Raw genomic sequence first — 15743 nt, 5'->3', positions numbered from 1 at the left:
TGCAGCCAAGTTTCTATCAATGTTCTTGTTTCACTCGTGTTAGAGTAACCTCACCCCATACCTTACACTCACAAATCCGGAAAATGTATAGTATTTTTTTTTCAGCTTTTATTTGTTCGGACTTATTTTAGATTCTGACAAAGGTTTGATTCACAGGTAGTTTTTGAAAGGGTGCAAAATGACATACGGTCAATCCTACGTGCTACAACAAGAACAGGGCGTGTTAGTTCAGCAGGACTGCAGAGATCAGGAAGCTGCCTGATCCCCGTTCTGTGCGTTATCTGCAGAGTGCTAGTCGTGTAGTAAAATGCCTCCTAGGGGCAGCTTCGACAACTGTTGTCAATGAATAAATGCATGAATGAATTTTAATCAATGAAGTTAGACTCTGGATCCAGCAAGAGGCTCATTTCCACTGTAATCAGAAGGCCCAGGAGGCAAACCTGGAGCAGTACATGCAGTACTCCGAGAGCAGTATATCTGTCAAAGTGCAGTATGTATGTGCAGCAGAAGCTGTCAGAGCAGATTCCTCAGCAGGGCGAACAATGAGATGGCCTCCTAGAAAACACTCAAAGGTTAAAGCCTCTGTGGTTAGATAAGGCAAAGTAAAAATGGTGCATGGTATGTAACTGTGTTTGAACTGTTTTTATACATTTGACCACAGAAAATTCACATCATGCAAACAATGCATCATTAAACTTAAAGCAGTTCTGGCTGTTCGACTGTAATCAATTATGTGGACATTAAATGCAAAGAAACATTTGCATTTGAATGCAAAAGAATTGACACATTACCTTTACTCTTAACAACCATACGTTTTTTTCTGCTTGTTTTATCTGTACAAAAGAGTGTACAAACTCAAATTTGACAACAACTTCTCTTAGTGTTAAAGCTAAGCTAGCTTGCCTTACGGTTGCGGCTCGGGCAGCTGTGGCTCAGTGGTAGAGTCGGTCGTCTTTAAATTGGAAGGTCGGTGGTTCGACCCTCAGTCTACATGTCGAAGTGTCCTTGTCCAAGACACTGAACCCCAAATTGCTCCCGGTGCCATTGCCAGCGGTGTGTGAATGTGATGACTGATTGACAGTTGGGCACTTTACGTAGCAGCCATCAGTGTATGAACGTGTGTGTAAAATGTGACCTGTAGTGTAAAAGCAGCTTTGAGTGGTTGCAAGACTAGAAAAGCGCGATATAAGTACAGTCCATTTTCCATTTACATTTAACCGAAAATTGTCCAGCAGGCCTATCAATCAAAACTGTCTGACTTCTCTAGCTAACCCGGAGCTTTTGAAATACAAATAAAGACAACACAAAGACAGCAAACACTAGAAAATACAGGAATACTGCAAGTCGCACAGAAAACAGAAAATAACGAACACACCCGGACACACCTGGGACACTCCGTCTTTCCTGGCATCAGCTATAAGTGTCCATTCGGTTAAACTATTGTGACCCCAGACTGTATGTGCTTTCTGTGACAACATGCACAGTTCTCACAAAGCCTTCGGGCCTAAAAGGCCTCCAGCCTGCCCCTGTGTGTGTCAGCAGTCACAGCTCTTGTAACAGCGTTGTACAGCAGGTGGGATTGTCTGTCTGCAGCGTAAATTCATGAGAGGCTGTATAGCCTTGGGCGCGGCACCCCCGCCCATAATTCAGGCTTGAACCTGTTCCTGCAGGGCTGAAAGGACCTCTTAAATAATCATGCACTGAAACTTAAACATTTCCTGTTCCTCAGACAGATCGCACAAACATGTCCTCGATGCGACTTATTTAAATGAGATTGTTCGTTGGTTTAGTTCGTTTTGTGCTTTGTGACAACGACAAATACACACTTTATTTACACTAAGTGGTTAAAGGTGTTTAGGAACATGACCTATGTTGACATTTGGTGGGAACATCACCTCTTCTTCATTTTTTTAAAAGAGAAAGTCCTGAGCGTGAACGCATGAACAGGGGCCAAGGCGGGCTGGGTCATGTTTTATGTGGAATGTCGTTATTTCTGTCAACTTGTCTATGATGAGCTCGGTGAAAGTGCAAGTTTAGTGTGTGTGTGTTGACAAAGATTAACAAGCCCCCTTCGGGTGTGTAATAATTTTCCTCAAACACTGTCTTTCATTGTGTGTTTTTCAGGTGAGGTGTTAAGTTACATTTTGCTATCAAATGTTACATTTTTTATTAACTATTTTGTGCTTCTACATAAAACGTCTACAGTATCAGCAAAACAGCACAGAATACAACGTCAAACACTGTCTGAAGAAGATTTATTGTCAAGCCAACAGGACTCCAGATGTTGAACACAAGTGCACCAAAAAACATCAAAGTTAGAAAACTTTTGTGCCTGATGTTCGTCTTGTTTAACTCTTTCAGTACAGCAGGTTTAGAACAAGGAGTTCGGCATGGAAAAGTTCATTTTTCCTAAATAACTTTGCCGTCAAGTGCAGGTTGATGTGTCCGCAGAGCTTCGAGTTTGTCAAACAGGAGGAAACGGCAGAGGAAAATACAACAGTAGTGCCACCTGCTGGCTCAACGAGTGTGGTGCAGTGATCACAGGAACAGGCAGTGACAGACTATAAAGAGCTCACAGAAACCCGAAGAGCGTTCAGTTAGCACCTCTTTATTCAGGATGTCTGAGGGAAAGTTGTGCTCACACCTCTTACAGTAGAAACACATTATTCAACAGGCACATTAATGAGTGAATCATTAAAGAAGTAGAAAGTAAAGCAGAGCAGGCGTCTTTTTTATCCTAACCCAAATCATGAATCTGAAAAGTATCACTCCTCGGCCACAGCTTCGGCCTCCACCTGCTCCTGCTCCTTCTTCTCCTCAGCCGCCGGCTCCTCTGTTGCGGCCTGCGGCTCCTCCTGCTTCTCCTCCTCCTCCTTCTTCTCCTCCTTCTTCTCCTCGGCCTTGACCACCACGGTTTCTGTCTTGGTGACTGTGGTGCTCTTCACTGCGGCTCCCTCCAGGGAAGTGTCGGCGCCGCCGCTGGCCCTGGCTCCACCGAAGGAGCAGCTGACGTAGGACGGGGTGCGGGAGCTCTCCAGGCCGTAGGCGCTGTAGTTCATAGCTGCAAAAGTAAAACATTAATTAAAAATAAGGAGGTGTCTTTTGTTTGGAAAAATTGAGTTACTGTTTTTGGTATGTGTCACCTATTCACAAAACCAGGCTTCTGTTTCTCACATGCAGAGGCCTGCAGCTTTCCTTGACTGTAATGTGTATGCGTCAACGGGTAATAGAGGTAATAGTGTATTCATCTTATTACACAGCCCTGAGACCCTATCATACAAAACATCTGATTATCTTTATTTTCTTACTCTTTCATGTGTTGACGACATAACAAAAAAAAATTAACAGCTAAAATATGAACTTACATGTCTGCTTGGATATAGTGGTCTTGATTCCTGTTGCTAACCTGTAAAGAAAAGCAGAAGAAAGGCATGATAAAGATATACTGAATAATATTAGCGCAAAGAAGACATTCCTCATCACTTCCTCAGGCTGCTGCACGAGTCCCTCCCTCTCACCTGTCCTCCTCTCCTTCCAACAGTTTCCTGTAGGTGGCGATCTCGATGTCCAGAGCCAGCTTCACGTTCATCAGCTCCTGGTACTGGCGGACCTGTAGGGCCATGTCCTGCTTGGCTCTCTGCAGAGCTTCTTCAAGGTCTCTGATGCGGAGCCTGGCGTCCTTCACGGCCAGCTCGCCCCGCTCCTCGGCCTCTGCGATCTGAGCCTCCAGACTGTTTCGCTACGAGGAGAAGAAGAAGAGGCAGAATGAAGGGCTGTACAACAAACCTCCAAAATCGTTACAAGGTGAGGTACCACTGATTTAATGCTGAATTAAGCTACTCAAATTAAATCAAAATAATTAATAACCTTTACAGTATGACATGTCTATATATACAAGCAGCACGCTGTCATTCTCACCTGTGATTTCACGATGTCGATCTCTTGCTGCAGCCTCATTATCCTGCGGTTCATGTCAGAGATCTCAGCCTTGGATGACTTCAGGTCGTCTCCACATCTGCCTGCTGACTGCTGCATCTCCGCATACTGGAAGAGGCAGGGAAGAGTCAGAGTGGCACATCAAAATGCAACATGTAAACCAGGTATGTTTTGCTGGCATGCAAGTTTGATGTCATACCAGATGTTTTTTTACCGCACCTAAATTTGACAGAAATATTGCGATGGAAAACCACCAGTCATGGTTTGCATGAGGCTTTTGACAAAGTGGAAATTGAGTAAAGTACAGTATAAGGCAAGCTGAGTTGTGACAAGAAGGCCAGCTAAGACCAAAGAGGTCACGACATCGCTCTTACTAACTACACTGCACAAAAATCATGCAGCTAAGAAGAGGAAGAGTCTGTCCTGGTTTTTTTGGTGTACGGGAAGTTTACGGGAGAGACTGGCCTAGAAGACTGTAAGTGTTGGTTAAAGGCATACATTTGAAATGACCCAAAGAGTGCCCTCACCTTGTTCTGGTACCATGACTCCGCCTCGGCTCTGCTCCGGTTGGCGATGTCTTCATACTGGGCGCGCACTTCAGCGACAATGGCGTCCATGTCCAGATTGCGGCTGTTGTCCATCTCCACCACAACAGATGTGTCCTTGATCTGACCCTGCAGCTCCTGGATTTCCTACAAAGGCAAATACGCAAGCATAAGCACAGAAGACATGGACCTAGAAAACAAAATATAAAGTGAAAATACCCCTTTGTTGTTTGTTGAAAATACCCCAGTTATTACTTACTGCATCATAGAGCTGCCTCAGGAACTCGACCTCGTCGGAGAGCCCGTCCAGTTTGGCTTCCAGCTCCACTTTGACCATGTAGGCTGCATCAGTGTCCTGCACAGGAAGGGACAACGCTGAGAATAGTTGCATGCAGCTCGAGGTACAAATGTCCATTGTGTGGGCTCATTCTGCTGGAAGGCTAATTATTGTTTCAAGATCAGGAACATGTAAGAAAGACTAAACAGACCTTCTTTGTGAGGACAAAGTTGTTCTCACACTCGTTGCGCTTGTTGATCTCGTCCTCGTACCTGAAAACAACGACAAGATAAACATAAATACATTATATCTTAATTATTCCATTAAAGTGTTTTTAGATTGATCTGATCAACAAGCAGAACATAAAAAGTGTTTGTACTCAATCATATTTTCTCCATGTAAAAAAAAATACCGTGTGCACTAACGTAGGTTTGAACAAACCACTTTCAACCAAACATATCGTGACATCCATCAATCAAACCTAAACCTTAAAGTAGCACAAAGCTAACAATCATTAGTTAGCTAGCTAGTAATAGCATGGTGAGCTAGTGTGTGTTTCTGTGGATGCAGCTCAAAACTTCTCCAAATTATGCACCAGGCATTTTACACAGTGCTTCAACAACTACTTACAAGCCCACTTTTTCAAAGTTAAATCACATTTCTCCTAACTCAGAAATACTCCACCACACAGAAGTGAGGTACTCCTGAAATGTTTCAGCTCGAACTTAATGAAGCCTTAGCAGAAAATTTGAATTAAATACATGTGATTTCCTCAGAAGTAATCTGCATCTAAAGGAACAGATTTCTGTCAGTGGGAAGAAGGCTGAGATTTGATTAAATGTTGGATGACTGGTTTTAAAACTGTAATAACTGTTTGTTGAAAACATCTGACTGCTGGGACTGAAAACAGCGCTGATGAGAGAACTGAGAGTGAAGCAGAGAGGCTGACTGCAGAGTCTGTGTGGGCTTGTCAGTGGGAGAAGTTTGATCCACTGTTGATACACAAATATGATTATAGGTGTTTTAATGGGGGGTAACACTGAAGGTTAAAACCCTCTATCCACTCACTTGTTTTTGTAGTCCTCCACCAGACCCGTCATGTGATGCAGGTCGGATTCTAGCTTGACCTTTTCATGACCCAGGTTGTCGAGCTGCTTGCGCAAGTTGTTGATGTAGGCTTCGAACATGGAATCGATGTTGGAGCGGGAGGTGGTCTGTTCCTGCAGAAGCTTCCACTTGGTCTCGAGCATTTTGTTCTGCTGTTCCAGGAAGCGGACCTGCAGACAGAACAGGTTCAGTTTTAGGCATCATGTGCGAATATATGGATGGATGTGCAGGGGTGTGTCCAAGGGGTGGCATGGGGTGGCATGGGCCCCCACTAAAAAATGATTTCCACCCTCAGATGCCGCCCAGAATCCCAAAGTATGATCGGGACCTAATTTCACCCCAATTTGCAACTGGCTCCTCATAGCATCCGTGGCCTTTCAGTGTCGCACATTTTCTTTTGTTGCTCCTGTTGTTGAAATAATTAAGCTTGGATAATTTGTATGTTGCCGCTCTGTTGTGATAAGGTATGCAATGATATGTAACTTCTGTATGTAGCTGTCGCGCACATACTCGTGCCACCCCTGCATAAGTTAGTGCCCCAGTTGGGCCACCCCTGTCAGGAAAAAAGGCCGGACACGCCCCTGTGGATTTGACCAGGCTAAAAAATGTTCAGTGACAAATATATGTCGTGAACAGAGAGAGAATGCATGTAAAGAGAAGGTGGGAGTGACTCAAAACACATGAATGGATGCACTTTGTTTGCTGATGGACAAAGGCTAATTGAAAGAAAAATGACTAATTGATCTTCTCCCACCTCCGACACACTCTAAATGTCACATCAATTACTCCTCGCTCGATAACCACACATAGTGCCGTGTATCACAAAGAGTCACTGTTTCCCAATGGTGACACAGTTTGCTAGTTTTATAGCTCCTCTATTCAGCGTCCCGGCCCTGGGTGGGGTCCGGCTACCGCTCTGCAAACATGATAGGAGACACACAGCTCTGCATGTGTGTGCCGTATCTCGATGGTATGTAGAGAGTTTGTTTTTTTTAACGAGCTGAAGAATTAGCGTGATTGATTAACAGTTTCAGGGTGCCTCCTTAAACATAAAGCAAGGATGGGCGACAACTAAAGAATCTGATCAATCTCAGGTGGAGAGGAGGTTCAGCTTCTGTCCGATAAGATAGCTGCTTCAGACATTGCAGTAATCTAACTTTTATAGCCCGTGCATTTCAATGACTGAAAATTGGCTTCCTGATTATTTTACAGCCTCATAAAGTGGGGTATTGTTCACATTACTGATAGTCCACTCTGTATTTAACAAGCTTGTCTTGTGCAAACCTTCCTCCGGCCACTCCCACTCTTTTTTCTTCCAGTGTTTGTACACACTGTGTGTATATATGTGGCATTTTAAAATAACACAACTCATAAGACTTTGCAAAACCAGAGCTCAAGAAGACACCTTGCATTTTGTCTACTTTCATTACCACTAAGTCTCAGTCTGCAGGGGATTGCTCACAGTGGGATGAGGACCTAAGAGACAAAATGTTCTCTTCATCCCAGCCCTGTATGTAGGCTGTGCCCAGGTTGATCCTGCTATCTGAGCTCTGTTATCTTACCTTAATGAAAACATGTGCAAAACTCAGAACAGCCTGTATCCTCCAGAGATCCTGTGCACTGCTTTTAGCACACTGCACATTGTTATATGTGCAGTTTTCATTCTTTTATCTATTGTGAAGTCAGACCTATTTTACCGTGAGCTTTTTGGCTTGCTCTAAACTAATTTCCTCTGACTTTCCTGAGATATTTTTCTACTCTCTGTGGAATTTGGTAGCTTTATCCCCAAAGTCCTAGAATCCAACAGAACATCATAAAACAAAAGCCTGTACAGAAACAGAAAGCATGTCCTGTTTGATGCTAGTGATGCACCTTTTTCTAGCTTTAGCTTGTTTAAATCTCCTCTCAGTCTTAAGTTGACTGACCTTGTCAATGAAGGAGGCAAAGCGGTTGTTCAGGGTCTTGATCTGCTCCTTCTCCTGGGTGCGGACGACCTGGATGGTGGGGTCAATCTCCAGGTTCAGGGGGGCCAGCAGGCTCTTGTTCACAGTCACTGCAGTGATGGGGGCCATCATTTCATTGGCCATGCCACCTCCCATACTTCCACCAAGGCCCATATACCCAAACTCTACTCCACCTCCTCTTTGTCCAGAGCCCATCTTAAACCCCCCAGCGCCCATGGCAGCCCCACTGCTGCCCACTCCCCCATAGGAGCTGCGGACAGCATAGCTCTGCCTGCCACTGCCCGCACCGTGGCCCCCGTAGCCAGAGAAGGAGCGGCTGCTGTATCCCTGTGAGGGGCCCCTGGAGGAGGACACAGTGGAGTAGGTGGTGGTCTTCAAGGCTCGGACAGACATGGTAGCAGAGGATTGTGTGAGAGGAGAGACTCTGCTGAGGAGAGGAGAGTCAGGCAGATAGACCCTCCCTGGTTCATGGTGCTATTTATCAGAGCAGGGGAGGGACCCTGCTGAGGTGCGATTGGCTGCTGGCCTCAGCAAGGGAGTGAGGACGGGGGGTGGAGGGGAAGAAATCGCTCGTGTTACACATTTACAACACACTTGGAGAGAAAGCATAAGAATTACATAATAGCCAGTGTGCCAGTTTCTATAAAACCACTGCAGAAAGACTAGAAGAGTCTGAGCTTCGTCCACCTTTCAGACCTTTATGAAATGCCACTTTCCATATTAGAAACGTCACATTAGTTTCATCATAGTTACAAGCACTCACAGCCTTTAAATCATACTATACTTTAAATGGAATCTACACCTGCATCGTTTCCTCTCCACACACACACACACACACACACACTCACACATGCACATGCACATGCAACACCACAACAAGAAGTCAAACCTGGGCTATAATGAACAGGCGCATCGTTTTATGACCTTTTCTGCTTTACAACACTTCTCACAGAAGTGACATATTGCAAAGTTAATTATGGGCGCCCGGTGCAATGTGCTTTATGCGTTTGTGGGCAGTGACTGTATGTCTCATAAGCGTGGGAGAGCCAAATTTACACACTGAATACGTTCCACTATCTATAGTAATGTTTCCATTATCTATACAGTGAATTAGAAGTGGCACCTAAATCCTTTCATAAAACACAAAAACATGTTTAAAAGCCAAAACGTTACGTAGACTTTTATAGACAGTAACATCTAAAACTTCAAAGTAAAAGCCTGTGTTTAAAGTCTGCACATTGGGCAATGATACGGTGCAGTGTGCAGGATGTGTCTGTTATCGGCTGTGATCAATGGACTAAACCAGACAATGCACACACACACACACACACACACACACACACACACACACACACACACACACGCACACAGAGGGACTATTTATGGACATTCCTTCCATATCAGCCAGGTGAGTTGTCAACAGAGTTTCCATCCATCCATCCATTATCTCTACCGCTTGTCCTCGTCAGGGTCACGGGGGGGCTGGAGCCTATCCCAGCTGTCATTGGGTGAGAGGTACACACTGGACTGGACTGACCTATGGGCAATTTTAGAGTCGCCGTTGAACCTAAAGAGCATGTCTGTGGACTGTGGGAGGAAGCCGGAGTACCCGGAGGGAACCCACGCATGCACGGGGGAGAATATGCAAACTCCGCACTTCATCCGAACCGGGTTTCGAAACAAGAACCATCTAGCTGTGAGGCGACGGCGCTAACCGCTTTTGCCAAACATAAAGACAGAAGATAGATAAAGAAAGAGAGAGATGACTCATGAGTTTTTTCGGAGCAGTTCGATAATTGTTGCCTACTGTGTACCACAACGAACCCACTTGCTCCCTCTACCAACATTTTCACCACACCCCTCTTCTATTGTTTTCCAGGTTTTTTATGGTTATGTGAAAAAAACAGAAACACTCACCAGCCAATGAAAAGAGCCGAATCCCAAGGTACTGCTCTGTGTGGAAACTAACTGTGACTTGGCAGAGGGGGTACGTGTTGTGGAAAGTACAACTTAACAACCAGAAAGAGACTTTCAGGCTTTGGACCGGAGAGAAAAAAAATGCACATTTAGCTTGGCTCGTCTCAGACAGTGACGTGACTCTTCACAATGGAGCCGCTGTGCTAAACTTGGAGGGAGCCATATATGTACAAGTGAACCAGTTTTTGGTTGTTTCATTAAGTCAGCCTTGCTGACAAATTCTGAGAGCTCTATTTATTCCACGTTAGACGCCTTAAACATGACTGCAGTTGCTTTTCCTTCTTTCTCCTGATAAGATTTTCCATCATTCTTTCTGCATGAGATAAGTCAGAGGGTAATTTAAGCAGCTAGCCCCCCTGACCTTAAGTCTCTTAAGAAGTCGGTGATGTTTTTGGTTTGTATGAAGCTGCTATATGACACATCGAGTCAGGAATGTGCTTAGAGAGACACGTACATGCTACAAGACAGAGAGCAGGGTGGGGAAGAGGATGAGCAAGTGCGGGATACGAGGAGACAATTAGCAAAGATAAGAAACAAACCTATTTCACAACCACTGACATAGTGAGACAGTAAGAATAGGATGCAATACTATGATGGCGTTCGGTGTTTATGATACTCCTGCATGCATTCCCACATTTTAAAGGAAGTTTAAGGCTACAATTAAAGGAAATGAAGTAAAGAACTGTAGGAAAACATAAAATTGGAAAGACAAATGCTCTTAAAGTTTGTCTGTAAGAACGTGAAGGTGTTGTGTTCAGCTCTGGACTTTGTAGCATTTCAGAGGACCCTCCCAAGCCTTCAAAACTATCGGTTAAACAGTTATAAAACTCACTTCCTGCTGCGCCCTGATGCCTGTGTAAACAGAGCTTCCAGCGCAGACATGAAGGAAATCTACACCAAGGCACGGTGCATGGAGCTAAACAATGGGAGAACACATGTGCTCGTTGTACATCGTGTGGGAGGAAGCTAAAGAACATGCTGTTATATGTGGACCTACCCTCCTCTCTCTCGCTATAGTACGTTTGTTTGATTTGAGACTTGTGCCACCTGGTGGCTGCAGGAGGGAAGTGTAAGGTTTTTATTTCATCCCAGGAAATCACACAGGAGGAGTGGCATGATGTGGTCACATGGTATCATCAGTGAGCTGAGCTTCTTCATGAAACTTGATCCACTCTAGAGAAGGAGTTCCTTTTTTTTTTTTAGGAAACTAGCAGCATGACTGTGGGGAGGGAAATGTTATAATCTCCCTGTCCGACAATTTTATCCAGATGGAAATATCTCAGGAATAACTGGATGGAAAATTTGCAACAGACAAACACAGTTGCCTTTCTGTGATCCCCTGATGTTTCAGCTTCTGCAGACATCCCTGATTCAGAGTGAAATGTCTTGTGTGGACCAGAGTTAAATTTGCTGTCTACATATTTAAGGCCTCTTTCCTCAAGCACCACAAGCGGTCACTTATAGATGTGACATTCTTGATGTGTACTAAATAGACTGTAGATATTGTATACAGACATTCAAGCTTCCCATGAAACTAAAGTGCTCCTCTGACTGTTTATCACTTTGAGACTGACCATTTAAAAATGAATAAAAAAAAAAAAAGAGCTTGTTTTCTGTGAAATTTGGCACAGATATGCCAGGTTAATAAATGTTGTGATCCCTTAGCTTTGTATCTAAAAGACGATTTACGTCAGTCCCTCAGCTGTACTTCGTTTTTAGTGCTAGTAAGCGAATGTTAGCATGCTAACATGCTAAACCAAGATAGCTGCTGTGTCATAGGCTGTGTTCGAAATGTCATGCTATATACTACATATATACTACTACATACTGCATATTGCGTTCGGCGGTAGTATGTAGCATGGAGATGTTCAAATGTATTTTGCAGTATGCAGCGCCAGGCACCAGTTTGTGGTTTTGGAAAGCAGAAGTAAACAAAAGCCCGCCAATAGCAAAAAGCTGCTTCTTTAGCAATAGCGCCCCTATCTGCTCTTCTGCTGCTGTCTGCTATTTCAACTGCCGTTGTGACGTTTCAGCGCTTTGCATTGTGGGATACAGTTGGTGAGGAAGACTGGTCTGATGCATTTTTTATACTGCACATTTTACTTTTGTTTGCATACTACATATACTACATTTCGGCCAAATCAGTACGTACTGCTAGTATAGTATGGCATTTCTAACACAGCCTAAGACTGTATAAAAAGATGCATGACATGTCAGCTCCCTAAAAGTGAAGCCAAAACATTTGGAGCGCCCCCTGCTGACTGGCTGCAGTATAGGTCATAAAGCCCGCCTCCTCCATGTTAACAGATGGGACATGAGTCAAACTATAAAATCAAAATACACGTCAAATACATTTTTCTCAAACATGGTTTCTGTCAGTATAGTTAGTTCTTATCATGCTGGTTAATGTCCAAGTGTTCATTTTTCTGACAAGTTTAGTTTTAATTAGTTATCTGATGCTGTCTAAAGGATGATTGACAGCTCTGTTGACAAATCCGACTCCTGCAGCTGATCTGCTCCGGATTAGCAGAGTAGAGGAGGATCGGAGAGAGGAGACGTAACTAAAATAATACCTAAAGTTTCCATATCTGTGAACGTCTGCTTCAGACCAACACAAAGAAGCTGTTCTGCTGTTAAATATGTCGCCATGAGGGATCCTTGCTGGGTTTTCTTTTTGGTAATTTAAGTGAAGTGGAATAGCACCTAATGTTGTGAATGTTCGAAATATGCAAGCAAGAGCTAAACAACTCATGTTATATCGTAATTTTGACACCTTTGTGACATATAAAATAGAAAGTTAATGGGGCACAAAACATTCAATTATTTAATAGTAAGGCACAGCAGAGCTTTGAGCTATATGCTAACATCGGCATGCTAACAGGCTCACAATGCCAATGCTAATATGACCATGGCCCAATAACGGTTTATTTAGAAGGTAGATGCGTCTCTATCTGCTCTCATTGTACAAAATGGAAGCCAAAATACCCCTGTGACGGGCGCTGCCATCTTGCGATGGTGATGTCATTTGGAGCCGAAGAAGAAGAAATATGCCGTTTACTACACACAGATTAAAAAAGTCTACTGTATGATAGACTTACTTTTTTTAAAAACAGTTTCACTTCCCTAAAAAACTGAATCATTCATGTCCACATGACAAATGGGTGAATAGGTGACTCTTCTCAGCAGTTCTTACTCACTGCTTCTTTTATGTCTTCCTGTGAAATGTCTTTGCGCTAGAAATGGACCTGACATCCCACAGAGAAAATGTCTCTTAGCCGTCACATTTCGCTAACCTCTAATGTGTGACTCATTCACCATGCCGATGCTTCTGGCTTCTATATTTTCGAATATGTTAAACTTTTTTTTTTTTAAATGTGCGTCTCTTGGTGGCTTTGGCACATCTTGGATGAGTCAGTGAGGGAGTGATCAAGAGAGGAAGGGAGGATGTAAGGAAGAAAGTGTGTAACCGTGCATCACACTCACACGTAAGTCCGCATACCGTCTTGCATCTGTCAGAGTTCACACAATGCACAAATCTGCATATGCAAATATGCAAATACACACTTTGGACTTTTTATATAAGCATGTGAGAGTGCTCATTCTGCAGTGGAGCTGAGAAAGAGGAGGAGGGACGTGAAGTTCATTCGAGGCCACGCTAGAATGAGAGCCGTAAATGTCTGACAGCGTCCAGGATTTGTGAAGCACATAAACGTCTGTAGTAGTTTCCAGATTCCTGCTGTGTTGCTATGACTCACCGGCTCCAGCTTCCCCTCTTTCCACTCCTGTTTTTCTTGGTTTATCTGGAGAGTAGGATGTGGGATTCGGATAGAGACGATGGCTCGTGGGTTATCATTCATAAAATCCTTTCATGGTGTACGAAGTCTTAAGTTGTGCAAAGGTCAAAGTGCTTCTCTGTTTGTATTTTTCAGTTCCTTTACAGCTTTTTTGGGTCCTGGCAGGCGAGCCATAATGTTGCCAACAAACATTCAAACAAACAAGACAGTGGAAACGCTGTCATGAGTTATGAGTCATGCTGATTCAATTCACCCTTCCTCTTTATATGTGACTGTCCCTTTCCCAGGCTGAACTCATCAGTGCTTCTTTAGCCTTTTCTTTGCTTTTCACCGCTCTCTACATGCTGTTTCTCTTCCTTTATATCGACTATAACTAAAAGAGAATTGTGGCTAAATGTGCAGTAAGGAGCTGGTGTGAAGTGTGAGAATCACTGAAACCTGATCCCAGTGAAGGTGAGGTAATATACGACATGAAAAGAAGCAGGTTGTATGAAGCTCAGGAGGGTGTTTGAGCCTCTGCCAGTTCTCCCCGGGGGAGGTTCATTTGGGTTTTGTTGTTCAGTTCTCCTGGGCCCAGTGTGAAAATCCGCTTTGAATTCAACTTCAGCTGCAGTTAAACCTCATGTAAGTAGACCTGTCCAAGGTCAGGCAAGAACAGTGCGTACTACAGCCGTTTTTTAGGGAAAAAAAAAAAAAGAAGTTTATTTTATGGTTTTTGAGTTTTCCTGAGTGTCAGGCTCTGGAACACGAAGTGACTTTAGCCCTTTTCCCACTGGTCAAAAAACCCGCTAACTACCACTAAGACCCGGCATTTTTGCTGAGTGGGAAAGGTTACAATCAGCATTCAGACACGGGTCAAATGACTCTGCAGTAGACCCGGGTAATTATCGGCTCTGATCGCCATGGGAACTAAAAACCCGCCTTGCTAATCTCCGCTCCCTTTCCGGCGCGATGCTATGCGCCGTCGGTAACTTCTGCGACTCCTTGTCATCCCGGCTACAAATTCCGCCCGTCTCCGTCCGAGCAGCGCTCGAACATCGTTCCAAATTTGTCGGCGTCAAGTTTGATAAACAGACTGAATGAGTAATAGATACATAAAGACGTAACCACCGTAACATCTTCACTGTTTACTAACCCTGTTTCAGGCGCGTTTGTGATGTCAGATGGTGACCCAGCAGAAAAGAGACTGACAGGAGTACACTTCGCTGGCGATGGGAAAAGAGACAATCAGCATTTATAAGCGGGTCTTCCAGGGTCTAAAAAATGTGCATCAATGCACTAATTTCTTTGGGTTGATGCAGAGGAGGACTCTTAACTCTGAGGTGAGTGAGGGTAACATCAATCCCAAAATCAATGGAAAAAAGAGCACTCAAAGGTGGATCTCATGACCGGCAGCACACCTGATAAGGCTTCAGAGATGACTGTTCATCAGAACACTGTGTGTGTAGATAGTGTGACTGTAATGAGGGCAGCTTTTCTTCCCTTTTGATTAGACCTGAACAAAGTGCTATTGGCTTACTTTAGCTCTTTATTCTTCTCTTCTCAGGTCTTCTGGGTGTATTTGAAGCTTGGGTGTCCTCAGGTTTCATTTTACAATACGGCAGGTTTCATTGTTAAGGTTTCTTTTTTGTCTGTTCAGTTTTTACACATTTTTCATTTTATTTAGCTATAAAAGCTGTCTGATTGCAGCTGCTCTGATAAACAATTGACAGTCACACTGAAAAGTTTGTATTTCCTCTTAATTCATTTGCACTTTTAAGAGAATAAAGTACAAAAACCTCTGTTTTATCTAGAAGTATCAGTGCAGCTGCTGTATCTCACTTCCTGGTTAGTCTTGATAGGAAAGTTGAACAATTCTGTTTATTTTGGGGCCTGGCTGACCACAAACACAGAAACTATGCAGCAAATGGCAGACATTAAACCTTTTATGGGCAAACCAAAGGAATTTAGTCGCATGCTAACAAAATCAACCTCATTTTGGAAAGAATATTCGACTCCTTAACCTCTAGTTTTAATTCTATCCTAGCTTTCTCTATGGAAGCATGTTCTCTACCCTGGATGCACGCCTATCACCGCTTTCTTTCCTTTATTGTGTACGTGATCTCTGCTTGATCAAATGTGATGTTTTTTATGTGCTTTACAA

General features: G+C 43.7%; 1 protein-coding gene across 1 annotated transcript; it reads right to left on the bottom strand.

Moving 5' to 3' along the window:
• Positions 1–2238: 2238 nt before the first annotated feature.
• On the bottom strand, positions 2239–8253 carry LOC138605610 (keratin, type II cytoskeletal 8-like). Its single transcript, XM_069677981.1, has 9 exons — positions 7791–8253; positions 5827–6035; positions 4970–5030; positions 4741–4836; positions 4464–4628; positions 3919–4044; positions 3519–3739; positions 3366–3406; positions 2239–3061 (listed from the first exon to the last, which is right to left on the bottom strand). Exons 1-9 carry the CDS (start codon positions 8220–8222, stop codon positions 2766–2768), a joined length of 1647 nt encoding a protein of 548 aa, XP_069534082.1. The 5' UTR covers positions 8223–8253; the 3' UTR covers positions 2239–2765.
• Between the last annotated feature and the right edge of the window lie 7490 nt (positions 8254–15743).

This window comes from Semicossyphus pulcher, unplaced genomic scaffold, assembly GCF_022749685.1.
Source record: "Semicossyphus pulcher isolate SPU_LCO1_2020_fin unplaced genomic scaffold, fSemPul1.0.p SCAF_3, whole genome shotgun sequence".
NCBI classification, from domain to species: domain Eukaryota; kingdom Metazoa; phylum Chordata; class Actinopteri; order Labriformes; family Labridae; genus Semicossyphus; species Semicossyphus pulcher.
The sequence above is the reverse complement of the archived record's forward strand: the minus strand, read 5'-3'. Positions and strand labels throughout refer to the sequence as shown.

Bases quoted from the DNA above. Each gene is read 5' to 3' on its own strand.
- LOC138605610 (XM_069677981.1), bottom strand. From the start codon at position 8,222: ATGTCTGTCCGAGCCTTGAAGACCACCACCTACTCCACTGTGTCCTCC. The intron at 5,031-5,826 runs GTGAGTGGATAG...CGTTGTTTTCAG, and splicing joins GTGGAGGACTACAAAAACAA to GTACGAGGACGAGATCAACA. The intron at 3,062-3,365 runs GTAAGTTCATAT...TTACTTTTGCAG, and splicing joins CACTATATCCAAGCAGACAT to CTATGAACTACAGCGCCTAC.